Source organism: Sciurus vulgaris (genome assembly GCF_902686455.1).
Source record: "Sciurus vulgaris genome assembly, chromosome: 2".
Taxonomy (NCBI): domain Eukaryota; kingdom Metazoa; phylum Chordata; class Mammalia; order Rodentia; family Sciuridae; genus Sciurus; species Sciurus vulgaris.
The window spans coordinates 123,403,129-123,422,047 of record NC_136462.1 but is presented as its reverse complement, the minus strand read 5'-3'; the positions used below and the strand labels follow the sequence as shown (position 1 = coordinate 123,422,047).

At 35.2% G+C, this 18,919-nt stretch overlaps 1 protein-coding gene across 18 annotated transcripts in view; it reads right to left on the bottom strand.

Annotated features, from left to right (window-relative positions):
- The window catches only part of NRG4 (neuregulin 4), a gene marked incomplete at its 3' end in the record, with an annotated part of 205,100 nt that overhangs the window by 75,956 nt on the left and 110,225 nt on the right, over window positions 1–18,919 (bottom strand). For all 18 annotated transcript variants that reach the window (XR_013762123.1, XR_013762124.1, XM_079128939.1 and 15 more), the window contains 2 exons: window positions 15,424–15,489; window positions 13,277–13,370 (listed from right to left, as the gene is read on the bottom strand). Coding sequence is in view for 16 of the 18 variants with exons in the window: in XM_079128939.1 (XP_078985065.1) it covers window positions 13,277–13,370; window positions 15,424–15,433 (104 nt within the window). The remainder of the gene's footprint in view (window positions 1–13,276; window positions 13,371–15,423; window positions 15,490–18,919) is intronic.

The following is an 18,919-nucleotide window of genomic DNA, read 5'->3' as shown; positions in this document are numbered from 1 at the left end:
CTTCGACTCGGAGTGATTGATTGCCCAGGGCTACGGGTGGTTGGTGGAGGTGGAGGCACGCAGTGAGTTTCTTGGACTCCTAGTGACCGCACCGGAATACTGGGCGGCTGTCTGGAGGAAGAGGCGTGTGGCGGGTCTCTGGGATTCAGAGCGATTGTACAGGGCCCCAGGTGGCTGCTCAGAGGAGGGGCCGCATAGCCAGGCGATTAGGTGCAGAGCAGGGTCCCAGGATCTAGGAGGCTTCTTGGTGGAAGAGCTGCACAGAGACAGGCTTAGGGCGGAGCAAAGGTTCCAGGCCTGCGGGCAGATTCTCTGAGGAAGGGCAGCCTAAGGAGAGTCATCTGCGAAGGGTGAGGCTCCCAGGCCCAGGAGGTAGGGCCGGGCCCCTGGGAACTTTGCAGAGGAAGGCAGCCCAGCCCAGGCGGTAGCTGTAAATTGAGGGGAACCTCTAGGAGGGAACTGACCAGCGAGACCTCCCCACCGGGTGAGTCTTCCCTGCTGGGTGAGGTTTCCCCACAAGGATGGTAAAACCAGAGACTCAGGCCCAAACAGGCCTTGCCTCAGCCCACAGCCTAGGTCCCCTTTGGATGACCATTGGTCAACAAGTGGAGGCACCTCTGCCCACTAGCAGGGATTATACCCCACCTGAAGGCCACCACTCCTAGAGAGGCAGCTTCCTTGTGGAGCACCGCATTATCAACTTCCTCCAAGACTTCAGCCTACTGAAGGCTAAGGGGGGATATATATAGAAATCTTCAGGGACATTGTAAGTCAATAGAGGAAATCTGCAATATCTCAGCGGTCCTCTGATACCTGAACAATATGAGAAAACAAGGAAAGAAAATGCTGCAAACAAATCTAGATGTTACGTCAATAAAACCCAGTGACAGCATGGCAGAAAAAATGACAGAAAAGGAGTTCAGAATGTACATAATTAAAATGATCAGAGAAGCAAACGATGAGATGAAAGAGCAAATGCACGCACTGAATGATGAGATGAAAGAGCAAATGCAAGCACTGAATGATCGCACCAATCGACAGTTAAAAGAGCAAATACAGGAAGCAAAAGATCATTTCAATAAAGAGTTAGAGATATTGAAAAAAAACCAAACAGAAATCCTTGACATGAAGGAAACAATAAACCAAATTAAGAACTCCATAGAAAGCATATCCAATAGGATAGAACACCTGGAAGACAGAACCTCAGACATTGAAGACAAAATATTTAACCTTGAAAACAAAGTTGAACAAACAGAGAAGATGGTAAGAAATCAAGAACAGAATCTACAAGAACTATGGGATATCATGAAAAGGCCAAATTTAAGAATTATTGGGACTGAGGAAGGCCTAGAGAAACAAGCCAAAGGAATGAACAACCTATTCAATGAAATAATATCAGAAAATTTCCCAAATCTGAAGAATGAAATGGAAAATCAAGTTCAAGAGGCTTATAGGACTCCAAATACACAAAATTACAACAGACCCACACCAAGGCACATTATAATGAAAATACCAAACATACAAAATAAAGACAGAATTTTAAAGGCGATGAGAGAAAAGAACCAAATTACATTCAGGGGGAAACCAATACGCATATCAGCAGATTTTTCAATCCAGACCCTAAAAGCTAGAAGGGCCTGGAACAACATTTTCAAGCCCTGAAAGAAAATGGATGCCAACCAAGAATCTTATACCCAGCAAAACTTACCTTCAAATTTGACGATGAAATAAAATCCTTCCATGATAAACAAAAGCTAAAAGAATTTACAAAAAGAAAGCCAGCATTACAGAACATTCTCAGCAAAATATTCCATGAGGAAGAGATGAAAAACAAAGAAGCAAATCAGCAAAGGGAGGAATTATCCTAAAGGAATTGTCAAATAAAGGAGGAAACAAGTTGTGTCAAACAAATAAATAAATAAAATTTAAAAAATGAACCAAATGACCGGGAAACCAAATCATTTCTCTATAATAACCCTGAATGTTAATGGCCTGAATTCATCAATCAAAAGACATAGACTGGCAGACTGGATTAAAAAGAAAGATCCAACAATATGTTGCCTGCAAGAGACTCACCTCATAGAAAAAGATACCCATAGACTAAAGGTGAAAGGATGGGGAAAAACATACCATGCACATGGACTCAGCAAAAAAGCTGGAGTATCCATCCTCATTTCCGATAATGTGGACTTCAAGCCAAAGTTAGTCAGAAGGGATAAAGAAGGTCATTTCATACTGCTTAAGGGAAGCATCAATCAGCAAGATATAACAATCATAAACATCTATGCCCCAAACAGTGGCTCATCCATTTATGTCAAACAAATCCTTCTCAATTTCAGAAACCAAATAGACCATAACACAATAATACTAGGTGATTTTAACACGCCTCTCTCACCACTGGACAGATCTTCCAGACAAAAATTGAACAAAGAAACCATAGATCTCAATAACACAATCAATAATTTAGACTTAATGGACATTTATAGAATATACCATCCAACCAAGAGCGAATACACTTTCTTCTCAGCAGCACATGGATCCTTCTCTAAAATAGACCATATATTATGCCACAAAGCTAATGTTAGCAAATACAAGAAGATAGAGACACTACCATGTATTCTATCAGATCATAATGGATTGAAGTTAGAAATAAATGAAAGAGTAAAACACAGAAACTATTCCAACATCTGGAGATTAAACAATATGCTCTTATATGATGAATGGATAACAGAAGATATTAGGAAGGAAATTAAAAAATTCTTAGAGGTAAATGAGAACAAAGAAACATCATATCAAAATCTCTGGGACACTATGAAAGCAGTACTTAGAGGGAAATTTATTTCATGGAGCGCATTTAATAAAAGAAGTAAAACTCAACAAATCAACGACCTAACACTACAGCTCAAAGCCCTAGAAAAAGAAGAACAGAACAGCATCAAAAGTAGTAGAAGACAGGAAATAGTTAAACTCAGAGCTGAAATCAATGACATTGAAACAAAAGAAACAATACAAAAAATTGACAAAATAAATAGTTGGTTCTTCGAAAAAATAAACAAAATTGATAAACCTTTAGCCACACTAACAAAGAGAAGACGAGAGAAAACCCAAATCACTAAAATTCGGAACGAACAAGGAAATATCACAACAGACAGGATTGAAATACAAAACATAATTAGAAGCTATTTTGAAAATCTATACTCCAACAAAATAGATAATTTTGAAGGCATCAACAGGTTTCTAGAGACATATGAATTGCCTAAACTGAACGAGGAGGACATAAACAATTTAAATAGACCAATTTCAAGTACTGAAATAGAAGAAGTCATCAAAAGCCTACCAACAAAGAAAAGTCCGGGACCAGATGGGTTCTCAGCCGAGTTCTACAAAACCTTTAAAGAAGAGCTCATTCCAATACTTCTCAAAGTATTCCATGAAATAGAAGAGGATGGAACCCTCCCAAACTCATTCTATGAAGCCAATATCACCCTGATACCTAAACCAGACAGAGACTCATCAAGGAAAGAAAATTTCAGACCAATATCCTTAATGAACATCGATGCAAAAATTCTCAACAAAATTTTAGCAAATCGCATACAAAAACATATTAAAAAGATAGTGCACCATGATCAAGTGGGTTTCATCCCAGGGATGCAAGGTTGGTTCAACATCAGGAAATCAATAAATGTCATTCACCACATTAATAGACTTAAAGTCAAGAATCACATGATTATTTCAATAGATGCAGAAAAAGCATTTGATAAAATACAGCACCCCTTCATGCTCAAAACACTAGAAAAAATAGCGATAGTGGGAACATTCCTTAACATTGTAAAGGCCATTTATGCTAAGCCCATGGCTAATATCATTCTAAATGGTGAAAAACTGAAAGCATTCCCCCTAAAAACTGGAACAAGGCAGGGATGCCCTCTTTCACCACTTCTATTCAACATCGTTCTTGAGACTTTGGCCAGAGCAATTAGACAAACCAAAGAGATTAAAGGGATACGAATTGGGAAAGAAGAACTCAAACTATCCCTGTTCACTGATGACATGATTATATATTTAGAGAAACCTGGAAATTCCACCAGAAAACTCTTAGAACTCATAAGTGAATTCAGTAAAGTAGCAGGTTACAAGATCAATGCTCATAAATCCAACGCATTTTTATACATAAGTGATGAATCTTCAGAAAGAGAAATTAGGAAAACTACCCCATTCATAATAGCCTCGAAAAAAATAAAATACTTGGGAATCAATCTCACAAAAGAGGTGAAAGACCTCTACAATGAGAACTATACAACACTAAAGAAAGAAATTAAAGAACACCTTAGAAGATGGAAAGATCTTCCATGTTCTTGGATAGGAAGAATTAATATTGTCAAAATGGCCATACTACCTAAAGTGCTATACAAATTCAATGCAATTCCAATTAAAATCCCAATGATGTACCTCACAGAAATAGAGCAAGCAATTATGAAATTCATCTGGAAGAATAAGAAACCCAGAATAGCTAAAGCAATCCTTAGCAGGAAGAGTGAAACAGGGGGTATTGCAATACCAGATCTTCAACTCTACTACAAAGCAATAGTAACAAAAACGGCATGGTATTGGTACCAAAATAGAAAGGTAGATCAATGGTATAGAATAGAGGACACGGACACAAACCCAAATAAATACAATTTTCTCATACTAGACAAAGGGGCCAAAAATATGCAATGGAGAAAAGATAGCCTCTTCAACAAATGGTGCTGGGAGAATTGGAAATCCATATGCAACAGAATGAAACTAAACCCATATCTCTCACCATGCACGAAACTAAACTCAAAATGGATTAAGGACCTCGGAATCAGACCAGAGACCCTGCAGATTATAGAAGAAAAAGTAGGTCCAAATCTTCACCTTGTTGGTCTAGGATCAGACTTCCTTAACAGGACTCCCATAGCACAAGAAATAAAAGCTAGAATCAACCACTGGGATAGATTCAAACTAAAAAGCTTTCTCTCAGCAAAGGAAACTATCAGCAATGCGAAGAAAGAGCCTACAGAATGGGAGAATATCTTTGCCAATCATACTTCAGATAGAGCACTAATCTCCAGAATCTATAAAGAACTCAAAAAACTTTACTCCAAGAATTCAAATAATCCAGTCGACAAATGGGCTAAGGAAATGAATAGACACTTCACAGAAGAAGATCTACAAGCAATCAACAAACATATGGAAAAATGTTCAACATCTCTAGTAATAAGAGAAATGCAAATCAAAACCACCCTAAGATTCCATCTCACCCCAATTAGAATGGCGATTATCAAGAATACGAGCAACAACAGGTGTTGGCGAGGATGTGGGGAGAAAGGTACACTCATACATTGCTGGTGGGGCTGCAAATTAGTGCAGCCACTCTGGAAAGCAGTGTGGAGATTCCTTAGAAAACTTGGAATGGACCCGCCATTTGACCCAGCTATCCCACTCCTTGGCCTATACCCAAAGGACTTAAAATCAGCATACTACAGAGACACAGCCACATCAATGTTCATAGCTGCTCAATTCACAATAGCCAGACTGTGGAACCAACCTAGATGCCCTTCAATTGATGAGTGGATAAAGAAACTGTGGTATATATATACAATGGAATATTACTCAGCCATAAAGAATGATAAAATTATGGCATTTGCAGGCAAATGGATGAAATTGGAGAATATCATGCTAAGTGAGATAAGCCAATCTCAAAAAGCCAAAGGACGAATGATATCGCTAATAAGTGGAGGATGACACATAATGGGGGGGAGGGAAGGGTTAGTGTTAGAGTTAGGGTTAGGGAGGGGGGCAAGTATGGAGGAAGGAAGTACTGTATAGAGGGTAAAGAGGGGTGGGAGGGGTGGGGGGAAGGGAAAAAATAACAGAATGAATCAAACAACATTACTCTGTGTAAATTTATGATTACACAAATGGTATGTCTTTACGCCATGTACAAACAGAGAAACAACATGTATCCCATTTGTTTACAATTAAAAAAAAAATACTAACAATTTGTCTATTACCAATCATACAAGTTAAAGGCAAACTACAGCAACCCCAAAGAGGCAGGAGTATTGAGGACTCAGAAGACCTGGGAAAGAAGATTTGGGTCACTGTATCAGTCAGAAACCTACAGAGGCTAAAGCTGAAGACAAATGAAATATCGAATGGGTACAGGAACAAGAAAGCCATCAATGTCATCTATGGGCTCATGAGCAATTATTACAATAATGACTGCAATACATATTTTCTCTGCTTGTTATGTTCACATGTGTATCTGCATATATCAACCATTTTCTTTTTCTTCTCCTTGCCATAATTGGAGGTTAACCTCAGCAACTAATCTTTATGTGACATTATATTCAGTGCACCCATTCTAAAATTCATATAGAATTTCAAGGTATCTAAATACCCAAAACATTCTTGAAAAAGAAAATTGGAAGACTCACATTCCATTCATAAATTATAAAGAAACAGTACTAAAACACTTGCAATACTGGCATGAGAGCAAACCCATATAGAACAGTGGAAAAGAATAGAGTCCAGAAATAAACCCTCACATACATGGTCAAGTGGCCAAGATCATTCAGTGAGGAAAGGACAGTTTTTCAAAAAATGGTACTGGGAAAACTGGAAAGTCACATTTAAAATATCTTACTTTATATCACTAAAAAGAAACTCAAAAGAGAACAAAGACCTCAATGTAAGAAATAAGACTCTGAGAAGAAAACATAACAGAAAAGGTTTATAATATAGGATTTGGCAGTGATTTCTTAGATATGATAAGAAAAAACAGCAAGCAGAACTTTATAAAATTAATACATTTTGTATATCATTGATCTCTGTCAACCCCTATGCCAGTATCACACTGGTGTGACAGGAGCACAAAGGAATGAACTCCTAAATCTGCTTAAGACAAATCAGACTTCACAGAAGAGGGAATTAGCTTACTTCATGGACAAAGGTGGACAGGCATTTCCAGTAGGGGGACAAGCATCCAACAAAGCCTGCTGTCAGGCTTAGCATGTGTGAGAAACTGCATAGTTCAGGATGTTAGGACTCAAGATATGTATGAAGCAGTTACTGGAGAGAATGCCAGATAGAATACACAGATATGAGGAAGAGCCTTGAATGCCAGGCTAAGAAATTCGTAATTATACTGTGGGACATAGGAACCCCTTAAAAGATTCAGTGAATAGAGAAGGAAGTCAGATCTACTTTTTAGAAGATCACTATAGCAGTATTGTACATGAGATTAAGATAGAAGAAAGAAGGGTACCAAAAACTACTTTAGCAGGGCAGTGATACTAAGAAGGGGCAAAGAGAATAGAAGAATAAGAATAAATTCCAGAGATAATCCAGGCAAGACTTGGCAACTGATGAAATGTGACTAAATCAGTCAGCCTTCTATTGCTATGACAAAAACCCGAGAACAATTTAAAGGAGGAAAGGTTTATTTTGGTTCATGGTGTCAGAGGTTTCAGTCCATGGATGGCTGGCTCCAGTGTTTCTGGGCCTGTTGTGAGGCAGAAACATCATGGTAGAAGAGTGTGGAGGAGAACTGCTCACTTCATGGCAGCCAATAAGCAGGGAGAGAGGAATTTGGGGAATTTGCCCCAAGGACCCACTCCCTTCAACTAGGTCCCACCACCTCCCAATAGCCCATTCAGTGATGAATCCCTCAGTGGATTAATTCACTGATAAGATTAGAGTCTTCACGACCCAAGCCCTTCCCTATCTCTGAACATTGCTGCATTGGGGACCAAGCCTTCAACACAACAAGGGTGGATATTCAAGATCCAAACCTTAACAGTTTGGATCCCTCCCCATCACACATAAACCTAAAAAAAAGTTTCATAAACAATACTTACACTTACTGTGCATTACTTAATATTTTCTCTTCTATTAAAAAATAAATATAATTGATTTCAACATGTTAACAAAAATGAAGATAGTGGAATGTATGATAGAAAAATAAAGAAAAATTAATCAACAGAAGACAAAAAAAGAAAAATTCAAAAAAGAATGATCATGGAAATCATAAAACAAGATGATAAAAATTGATTTTAAAATTTGGTAATAACTACAATAATTTAACTGATTTAAAGAAAAATTTTTAAAGATTACACTCCATTTATATATGATCTATCAAAATGTATAAATGTATTCTATCATGTACAACAAATTAGAACAAATAAAAAAAATTTTAAAGTAATTTTTAAACTGAATTTTTGAAAATGCATTTTGTAGACACAATAGAAAGTTAAAGAAAACAAAACTATACTAGTCAAATACTAAACAAATCAAAGTTGGCTTGGTCAGGTATGGTGATGTATGCCTGTAATCCCAGTGACTCAGGAGGCTGAGGCAAGAGGATCACAAGTTCGAAGCCAGACTCAGTAATTTAGCAAGGACTTAAGCAACTTAGTGAGACTCTGTCTCAAAATAAAAAATAAAAGGGCTGGGGATGTGGCTCAATGCGTAAGCACCCCTGGGGTCAATCCCTGGTAACAACAACAACACCACCACAAAGTGGTTTGGCTACTTTAATGTCAATAAAATAGATTTAAAAACAAAAAGCACTATAGGGGAAAAGAAGATCATTATGTAGTGGAAATTTTGCTAGAAAATAAAACAAAGGAAAATTTTATCAGAAGATATAACCATTCTAAATTTATATGGGTTCAATAACACTGCTTCAAAACATGTTAATCAAAAATTAACAGAAATTATGTTGAGAATGAAAAATCACAGCAAGAAATTTTGACATACCTCTTCAGTAATTGACAAATCTAACAAATAAATAAATAGTAAGAATATAAAGAATTTGAATAGCACATTATAACAAGCTTGACCTGATACACAAAAATAATCCTGGATTCATCATTAAAGAATCCACATTCAACAAGCAGAGGCACACACCTATAATCCTAGCATCTTGGGAATTGAGGCAGGACATTGTGGGTTCAAAGTCAGTCTCAGCAACTTAGTGAGGCAGTGAGCGAGGCACTTAACAAACCGGCAAGACCCTGTCTCTAAAAAATATTAAAAAGGATTGGGGATGAGGTTCAATGGTTGAGCACCCCTGGGTTCAATCCCCAGTACCACAAAAAAAAAAAAAAAAAAAAAGGAATCCATGTTCTTCTCTAGTACACATAGACCATTTAATGAGTTAAGTGAAATTAGATAAGAAAACCAGAATATGGTTCAAAGAAAGTACAATGAAGAATAAAATGAAGAGGAAAGAAAATTATCCTCTGTGTTGAGACTAAACCAAATTTGTAAAGCATACTTGTGCATTGCCATTGCAGCATTTCTAATTTTATGAATTCACTTACTCATTTCACTCAAGAAAATATACTAACCACGACTCAGTTCACTATCTATTCAGTCAACAATTACTTACAGTCAATTTGTCGCTGACTGTAGGTAAGGCACTATTCTAGGTGGTGGGATGCAGTGAGGAGTGTTTATATTCTAATAAGAATGCCTTGCCCATGTATACAAATGATACAAAATAACAAATAATAAATTTCTCTTATTTTTATGGCAGTTCAGAGGAGCAACAGGTTAATTCTGAATTGTGATGGGGTGATGAATTAGGGAGGAGGTAGCCTTGAAAAATAAGGATTTGAATATGCATAGAAAGGGCAGGAGAACAAATTCAAGGCAACGTATATCTAACAAAAATAGTAAATGATTCTGAATAGAATACAGACCAAGGAAGAGAAGGTCAAAGGGCAGTTTGGAGCCAAATTGTTAAAGGCTCTAAAAGCTAAACTAAAAGTGTAAGATTATTTCATAGGTGGTAGATGCATAGGTGAGAGCACGGTCACTGAAGTTTAACTGTTGTTTTAGCAACAGTAGTGATGAGAATTAGACTCCAGAGAAATTGATCTGGGAACTATTTCTATAGACAATGCAAGGTGTTAAGAAGGTTTGAGCTAGTATAATGATAATCAGAATCAAATGGATGAGAGGGATGAACAACTTAGATAAAACTACGATTTGACAACCAGATGAGGGGGCAATAATACAAAGATGAGTCTGGGTTTCTCAGTCACAAGAGGCTGAGAAGTCACTAATAAAAATAAGGAATGCGTGAATGTATGAGTTGGCATGTAAATGAGTTTATTACCCTTAGATTTTACTACAACAGCCTATACAGCTATATTAAAAATACGGTCCTAAGATCACTGGAAAGCAATTACTTTTTTTTTTTTTGGGAGACTCACCTCACTAAGTTGCTGAGGCTGGCCTCAAATTTGTAATCCCAATCAGCTGAGATTATAGGCATATGCTACTGCACCTGGCTCAATTACGTTTTATAAAATGTGACTTAAAATATATCTGCAATTCAACTTTCCTGGACCCTCAACCACTGTACTCCCTCCTCCTCTCAGTGTACTTTTTGTCCTCCTCATGTTCTCAAAGTCCAGCCCCTCACCTCCTCCCAGGGTGCTACACAGCTCTTTGGATGCACTCATCACACAGAAGGTGCCAATCCACTCACCTCCTAAAGCTATGCCACATGGTAACCTGGCTTCAATCACTATCGATCAAAACCCATGGGCATGCTGTCAACCACTCCTTAATTACCACTCTTACTACCACTCTTAAAGTAAAAAATCAGAAAGAAAATAGACTCTTAAACTTGGTGTGGATTACCAGCAAAATTGCCCATTCTCTTTCATAGGTAGCTTTTTAAAATTACACTAGGAATGCATCTGTCCAAGGTACAAAGGCAGGGTGACAACCTTCCCAATTTAATGAGTCTCCAAATCCCAGTACTCCTAATGCTTTCAACTCATTCAGTGCAGACATCTTTATATACCAAGCACTCTGATCACAGTGCAATTTAAATTAGATATATCTATAATAGGATAACCAAAACTCCCCAAAGGCTAATGAAATCCTAAAACAAAAATTTTAAACTTAAAACTCAACAACAAACTAGAGAATCTTTAAGGATGAAGCTAAACTAGTTTGGAAATTATTTTTAGCAATAAACACTATCTATTAGAAAGGAAGGCTAAAGATTAAAGAACCTCCCTCACCCCCCAACATCCCCCCCGCAAAAAAGGGGGGGTTAGGAATCACAGAACACAATTCACACATCATAAAGCTACAGTTATCAAAACTGTTTGGTGTTGGTGAAAAGACAGAAGCAAATCAACAAGTTAGAATAGTCCATAAATAGACTCCCACATATTTGGTTCATTAATTTTTGACAAAGGTGCAAAGGCAATTCAATAGAAAAAGGACAGTCTTTTCAACCATGTAGTCACCACCAAGATCAAGACACAAAACTTTAGTATCTTTTAATTATTAAGTATATATCTTCTGATAAGCATTTCAGTTTCATCATATGAATACCATGTACCATATCGCCTTAGAAAGGATGCAGAATGAATGTGTTAAAAGGCTAAGCACACCTTGGAAGTTGTCTAAAGGTCATTCCTTTCTTCTTCCTAGCAATATTACTTCCCTGCTCTGGTGTTGACTGCCTACATGGCCCAGTATCTATCCTCCCTAAACATCTTTGATGATGGGATACCTAATGATTAGAAGTTCCTTCTCTGCTGGGCTGGCTAAAATAGGTTGGAACTTCATTACAATAGAATACACGACTATTCCTCCCCTGCATTACCTCACCCCTCCCCCTCATTTCTTGTGCCCTATATCTATAACCTTCTGCCCTCTGAGGAAAGTTGATTTACCAGTTTATCTTCCACTTCTCATATTCTTGGTCAAGAATAAAAGTCTCCTTTACTGCTAAATTGGCACTTTGTCTTACTATTGGGTTCCACAATTCTGAGAGGAAAAAAGGATTGAGCTTTGGGGGTCAAAGACTGTATGACTGGTAGCAAGTCACTTAATTTCTCATTTTCCACTTACTTTTCTATTTCATAAGGTTCCCCTGCCTCCTTCCTCTAAGGTTGTTGAGAATAAAATGTTAATATATAAATAAAGAACAGGGTCAGCAACAAAATTTGGGGGGGAGGCAATGAAGATGTTCTATATCTTGATGTGGAGGTTGTGGTGGTTTCATGGGCGTAAACATTTGCTAAGATTCAATGTGTGCTTTAAACAAGCAGTTTATCATACATAAATTATATTTTGGTAAGACAGATTTTTAAAAAGCATACTGTTGGACCTGGGGTTGTGGCTCAGTGGTAGAGCACTTGCCTAGCATGTGTGAGGCACTGAGTTTGAGTCTCAACACCACATATAAATAGATGAATAAAATAAAGGTCTATAAACATCTAAAAAAATTTAAAAACAAAACAAAACAAAAACATACTGTTGAGGCACATGGTGGATGTTTGAGTAATTATTGTTCTGTTCCTCCTCCCTAGGCACTATTCCCAATGTGAATATTATTCCCAATGTGAAAACCCCTAAAACCTTTGAGAAAAATATGACATTACTTATCTGTCTCTTCTTCTCTAACCAGATCCCATTATCTTTAACTTTTCCCATAAATTTTACTTTTCTATCATTTTATTCAATAAGATCTTAAATCTTAAATTTACATTTATACCTCTCATTTCAGTTAAAGAGCAAACAAGTAATTCACACAGGTTACAAAGTATCCTGAGGTTGTTGGGTGGTTACTCCACAAAGTCTGTGGGTCTCAGTGGTAGTACTTCGTTCCCAACTCATGAACTAAAGGAGGTTTATATGCCCTTAAATGCTAGTCAATTAAACTCACAGAAGTACTAGACAAGTACTATACTATACAAGTACTATTTTGAATCCTTTTACTGATTTTTTTACTGAACCTATACTCCCCAAATAAATATATTATTTTAAAACAATAGTGACTAAGACATCCTTCTTTCTTACTTGGTAGCAACATTAGAAAAACTTAACTTCTCACTTTCTTTTTAAATACACCAAGTATAGTTTTTGGTGCCAGTCATCTTGAACTTAGGTACTCTAAATTCAAAACAATGTGTCTCATGTTGAGTGTTTTACTTAGTAAATTCTCTAGTTGTTTTGCTATTAACATTAAACATAAACTTCCTTCCCTAAATTGCTAAAACTCAGAGTTCACTAAAATGGATTATTTTTAAGAATCTGTCTAGGCTAGACACTACCAATGTCAATTTTAAAAATAATGAAAACATGAAGAATATTTCCCACATTTTCTTATATTTATATATGTATTTCTTACACTTTTTGTTTACTTTTTATCACTTCTCAAAGAAGTTAGTAAGAAACAAAATTACCCTCTCCCACAGTCCATTTCACTCACCTACAAAATGGGCTGGGAATAGTAGGTATCACATAACAAATCCCCCCATTCAGGCAAAATGACCTGTAACTGGGACCACAGGGCTCCTCGTGATCTAAAACACACATGCATGTGGAATAGAGAAAGGCATATTAAAGTACTTCTGATGCAACCAGGAAAAGGAATAACTAGTCTTAGAATGAAGCGGCAATTCTAAAAATTAGAATGAAGAGTTTTCCCTCAAAATGAAAGTCTTACTTCTTACTTCATAGCCATTTTAAAAGAAAAATTTATCACTCTGAGAGAAAAATGAATCCATCCTAAGGATATGGTTGTTAATTATAATGAATTTAGAAGCTACATAACAGAAATAAGAAATCTCTTCATTAGTTAGATTAAAAGATAGTGATCAGGATCACAGAATCAACAGATCCTTCTCATTTAGCACCAAGATTTTGTTGTATTACTTAGAACTTTCCTAAGGTGGTTGCATTTAAATTCTTTTTCCTTTTGAGGTTTCAAATATTTAAAATCTGAAATTGTGATAGGAAAAAAAATTTAGATAAGTGAAATAAATTTTGCTTCTAAATTTATCTTAAAATATTCCTCTGTATGACAACCAATGACAACTATGAAAATTAGTATACTCTCATACGGTTTTGATTTGCAATGGACTTTGGGTAAAAGCTAGTAACTGAAAAGACTGAAGTTCTAAAGTAAAAATAAAAAATCTAAGTTTGTGCTTAATATATAGCCAAAACTTTCAGAATAATAAAACAAACCCCCACTCCTCTTTCTCCATGTCACTTCATTCTTTCCTTCCTCTTTCTCTTCCTTGCTTCTTTATCTTTGATCTTTCCTTCATCTTTCTTCCTCTCTTTGCCTTCCCTTTCTCATTGGTTCTTCTCTTTCCTTCCAGACTCAGCCACATACCCAGCCCCCACCCCCATCTCTTTACAAAAAATTTCCTTCTTCACTCCTGGTCACCACAGCCATTGTATAGAAAAAAATCAGAAGTAACGACAGTCAAATGTATTGGGTCATTATAATACTCTTTGAAATAAGAAAACTGCTGAAATCTTTTGACTTCAAAAGGAGAATTATATTGCTTTTAAAATTTTACCTTGGTAGTTCCTAATTGTCTAAAAATGATCTAGAATCATCTAATGTGAAGCAGACAATCACAATTCTCTCATTTAGCATTGAATTGGCATTTAAAAATAGTTTACTAGTTTTAAAAAACTTCCTAACATTTTTTGCCAGTAAGATATTGATATCTGTTAAGATATAATTATTGGGGCTGGGATTGTAGCTCAGTGGTAGAGCACCTGCCTAGCATGTGTGAGGCACTGAGTTAGATCCTAAATACCTCATAAAAATAAATAAATTAAATAAAGGTATTGTGCCCATCTACAACTAAAGATACATAACAAAATAATTGCTACGATATAGATGTCTCTATGATCATAATTTGAAAGTTTGAAATATTCCTTTTACTTTAGAATTGAGAAAAACCTATTTTAGCATATTATAACTATAAAAGTATAAAAATGTAAAGACAAACTGAACTACAAAGAAGAAAAAAGTAAACCAACTAAAACTAATACTTTTAGATTTCTTTCTTTTTTACACAATGCTTCTTTATAATTGAACAACTTTTAATAATACTAGATAATTTTTCAGGAATAATTTGGTTGACAAAATCCCAATTAACATTACATTAGATCAGAATCATGGAGATCATTCCATGATTTTCTAATAACTTTATCACAGCTAAAATTAATGTCCTTCTTTTTAACTAATTATAACCAGACATATCTTTACTGATATAATACCACATATTATATCAATAAAGAAAACTCATCTAACTTGAATTGCTATCTCTGAATCTGTTTTCATTCTTTTTCCAGTTTCAAACTTACTTATTATTTGGGAAGTTGATATTAGATATACAGTAAGCTGAAACTGACCAGTTGGTAAAGAACAATAAAACATATAAACCCAAAATAAAAGTTCTATGTTACATAGAAAGTATTTCAAAATTAAAATATTTCATATTTTTGGAATGATTTTAGATAATGAACAGTATAACCCTGTGTTAATGTACATTTGTTGTTCTACTGCTAAATAACACACATTGATAAAAGTATGAACTTAGAAGAAATTACCTGTTGGCATCTTAATTTTTAAATAGCTTCATTCTTGATCAAAAGATTAGGGTTGAAAAACAGCACCTAAAATAGATTAAAATTAATAATTTAGGAAAAAATATCTTTTGAGGGAATTATGTCAAATATTCTAATAGTGATACTCTATTTTTTCAACTTTATTTTATTATTATTATATTAATTTAGTTTTTAATTTTTTACAGACTGCATTTTTGATTCATTGTATACAAATGGGGTACATAATTTCATTTCTATGGTTGTACACAACGTAGATTCACACCATTCGAGTAATCACACATGTACATAGAGTAATGATGTCTATCTCATTCCACCATTTTTCATACCCCCAGTGATACTCTTTAAATGCTGAAAGTAAGTCATTTATTTGTGAGTGTCAAAATTAGTTAGGTATCTACATTTTGAATATATCAATAAAAAAATCTGTACAGATAAAACCAAAGAATCAACATTCTAAAGTATAAGTACACTAAATACAAATCATTTCCTAAAATAATGTAATTTAATCTTAAAACTTTTTGTTCTGTTGCTGGCTTTTAATAAACATTTTAATGAAATAATATACAATATGAGAATATGAAAGATATATGGCAGTAATGAAACTGAATGACCTGAACTTTTTGCTTTTTCATAAAACCTATTTATTAGTAATCTAACTTTAAAGTAGAATCAACTGCCAATTTTTTAATTTATTGAAAATGGTCAAACATGGAATAGAAAAATCTCCAACAGCATTAGAATTTTTGAATTTCTTTAGAACCATTAAATCTTTAATACAAGCACTTTTGAGTTTAGCACACATTGCACATTACATTTATCAATCTACACATGCCTTTAAAAAATGTCTGGCACCTGGTAAAGCCAAGTAGCTAATGAGGCATGCTTATGTGTGAAGTTTTCTGCTATACCAGAAACAAGGAATTAAAATAATTTGAAGACATGAAGCATTTATACTTACATAATGATTACAAGTTCTTGATTCTTTTTTATAAAAGTTATTTACTTCTGACTTAAGCATAAAGATTTTGTAACAGAAATCTTAATCTACAACTTTCTATTAACACAGGTGTAATTCCAAGGTCTTCTCCCAAACCCAATCACTCCCTTTCTTTTTTAGACAAGCAGAGAGAAAGAGAAGGAAGGAGAAAGAGTGCATATACATATTAAATTATTTTAAATTATCATTGAGTTTCTTTTTCCAAACAAACAGGGCTTACCTCAATAAAACTTACATTCACACAAAAAATAAATTTAGACATGCAGTGTTTCAAAATTTTTTGAATACTGCAGACTATAGCAGCTGTGACTTGCATTTTATAATATGTCCAAAAACTGATTTATGTGGCTGCAGCGTGGATGAGAGCGAGGCAGACCAAGGTGTACCCGAGGTTAGACACTTGTGAGGGAGCTGTCCTTCAGTCTACATGCCCAGAGTCACAAATGGGGCAGAATTTTACTTAGCTATATTCCAAATCACTGTTCATGTTTTAAAGTTATGAATTCAATCACATTAGACTACTTACTTACCTTTGCATGTCTGGATAATTCAAGAATACTAAGTTTGTGAAGAAAAGAAATTTTTATGTGGTGCTAATGGGTAATTGTTCCACAGGTCTTTTTTAAAATAACAGTTTTCTTATATATCACATGAAATTTATTTATAATGACTTGAAGAACTTATAAAACTGAAAGAAAGTAATAGCTCCAAAGCAGAGTAAGAAAAGAAAAATCAAGGATGATTTTCAAGTACTGATGAAATTAAACAAATAAAGTAATAGGTATTAGAGAAATTAATATTAAAAACCACAAGAATGGTTACCCACTAGAATGGTTAAACAAAATGACAGACAATAACAAGTTCTGATAAGGACATGGGGGAACTATAGCACACATATATTGCTGGTAGGACTACAAAATGGTACAGACATTACCTCTGTCCTTTCACTGTCAGGAAAACAGTGAAAAGTCCTTTAAAAGTTAAACATAATTTTATCATACAAGTGCATCCAAGAGAAATGCAAACTTACATTCACACAAAGACCTGTGGGCTGGGGATGTGGCTTAGTGGTAGATAATACTTAATACAATGTAAATGCTATGTAATAGTTATAATACTGTATTGTTCAGGGAATAATAATAAGAAAAAGACCTGTACACATTCAATATAGATGCAACTATTTTTTAAAATATTTTAGATCCCCAGTTGGTTGAGCCCACCAGTGCTCACTGCATTAATGAAGGCCAGGTCAGTTCACAGACTGACGCTTCATTGTGTGAAACAAGGAATTGTGCCACTAACCTTCTATCTTTGTCCTCCCATTCCCTTCTTCTTTAGCCATATCTTGTTAGCCATATCTTGATTCTTTTTTTTTTTTTTTTTTGGGTGCTGGGGATCGAACCCAGCAAGGGCAAGCACTCTACCAACTGAGTTATCTCCCCAGCCCCCGTATCTTGATTCTTATATCATGAATATTTTTAACATTTACATTTTGATCCATAACCCTAATGAACTCTAAATTTACCTTGTCTCTAAATTTACTCTAATTGAAAAGCAATTGAAGTACTTATTACAATTATCATTCATGACAGATCCAAGAGGTGCACAAGAATAATGCCTCCTCTTATTTCATATCATGATATCACTTATAATATTCCAAACAGCAAGATAAAATAGATTCTTTTTTCTCAAACTTGGTAATATGATTAAAATTATGCCACATTTTAATTTGCATGTTTTTTCATACACAACTTTTTCTTATATTGTCTTTCTTTTGAGGAGGAGGCTGAAGAATCATGTGCTTTATCATAGTGTAAAAAACAGTTTCTTAAGCATACTATTTCATGTAATCCCCTTTTCTTTCCTGAAACATCCCTTTCAAAGCTCAAATCTGGATTGAATGTTCTCTAGAACTGTGTCTGAATGCAGCTGTCATTCCAAAAATTTCCCTTCAATGATTTTCTAGATTAATTCTAGTTTCCTAGTCTTTATTTTCTGTTAGGTTCACTCTCTCATTTTCTAGAGTCCATCATCAATCAACTCCCTAAAACAGGATGCAGCAAAAATGTTGAGTTTCTGCCTGACTATAGACATTTTTGTCTTCACATCTGAATTATAGTATTTGGCTTTTAATTTACACCAAAAATAATTTACCCTCAATTTGGATATGTGCACTACCTTCTTTCAGTATCTAGAGACGTAGATGAGAAGTCTGGTGCCAATCTAATCATTAAAACTTTGTAAGTTACCAGTTTGTCCCCTCCTCTGAAGTGTTTAAGATCTATTTTTAGCTCAGGGTTCTAAAATTTTATGAGAATGTTATCTACTCTTATCCTCTAAAATTTTTCCCAAATAGTGCTAGACAGCCATTTGGGCCCTTCCTATTTGAAGAGTCATGTTCCTTACATCTTGGAAAATTCACCTATTATTTGTTTCAATTTATTTTCTTCCATTATAAAACTATAATTGGGATGCTGGGTA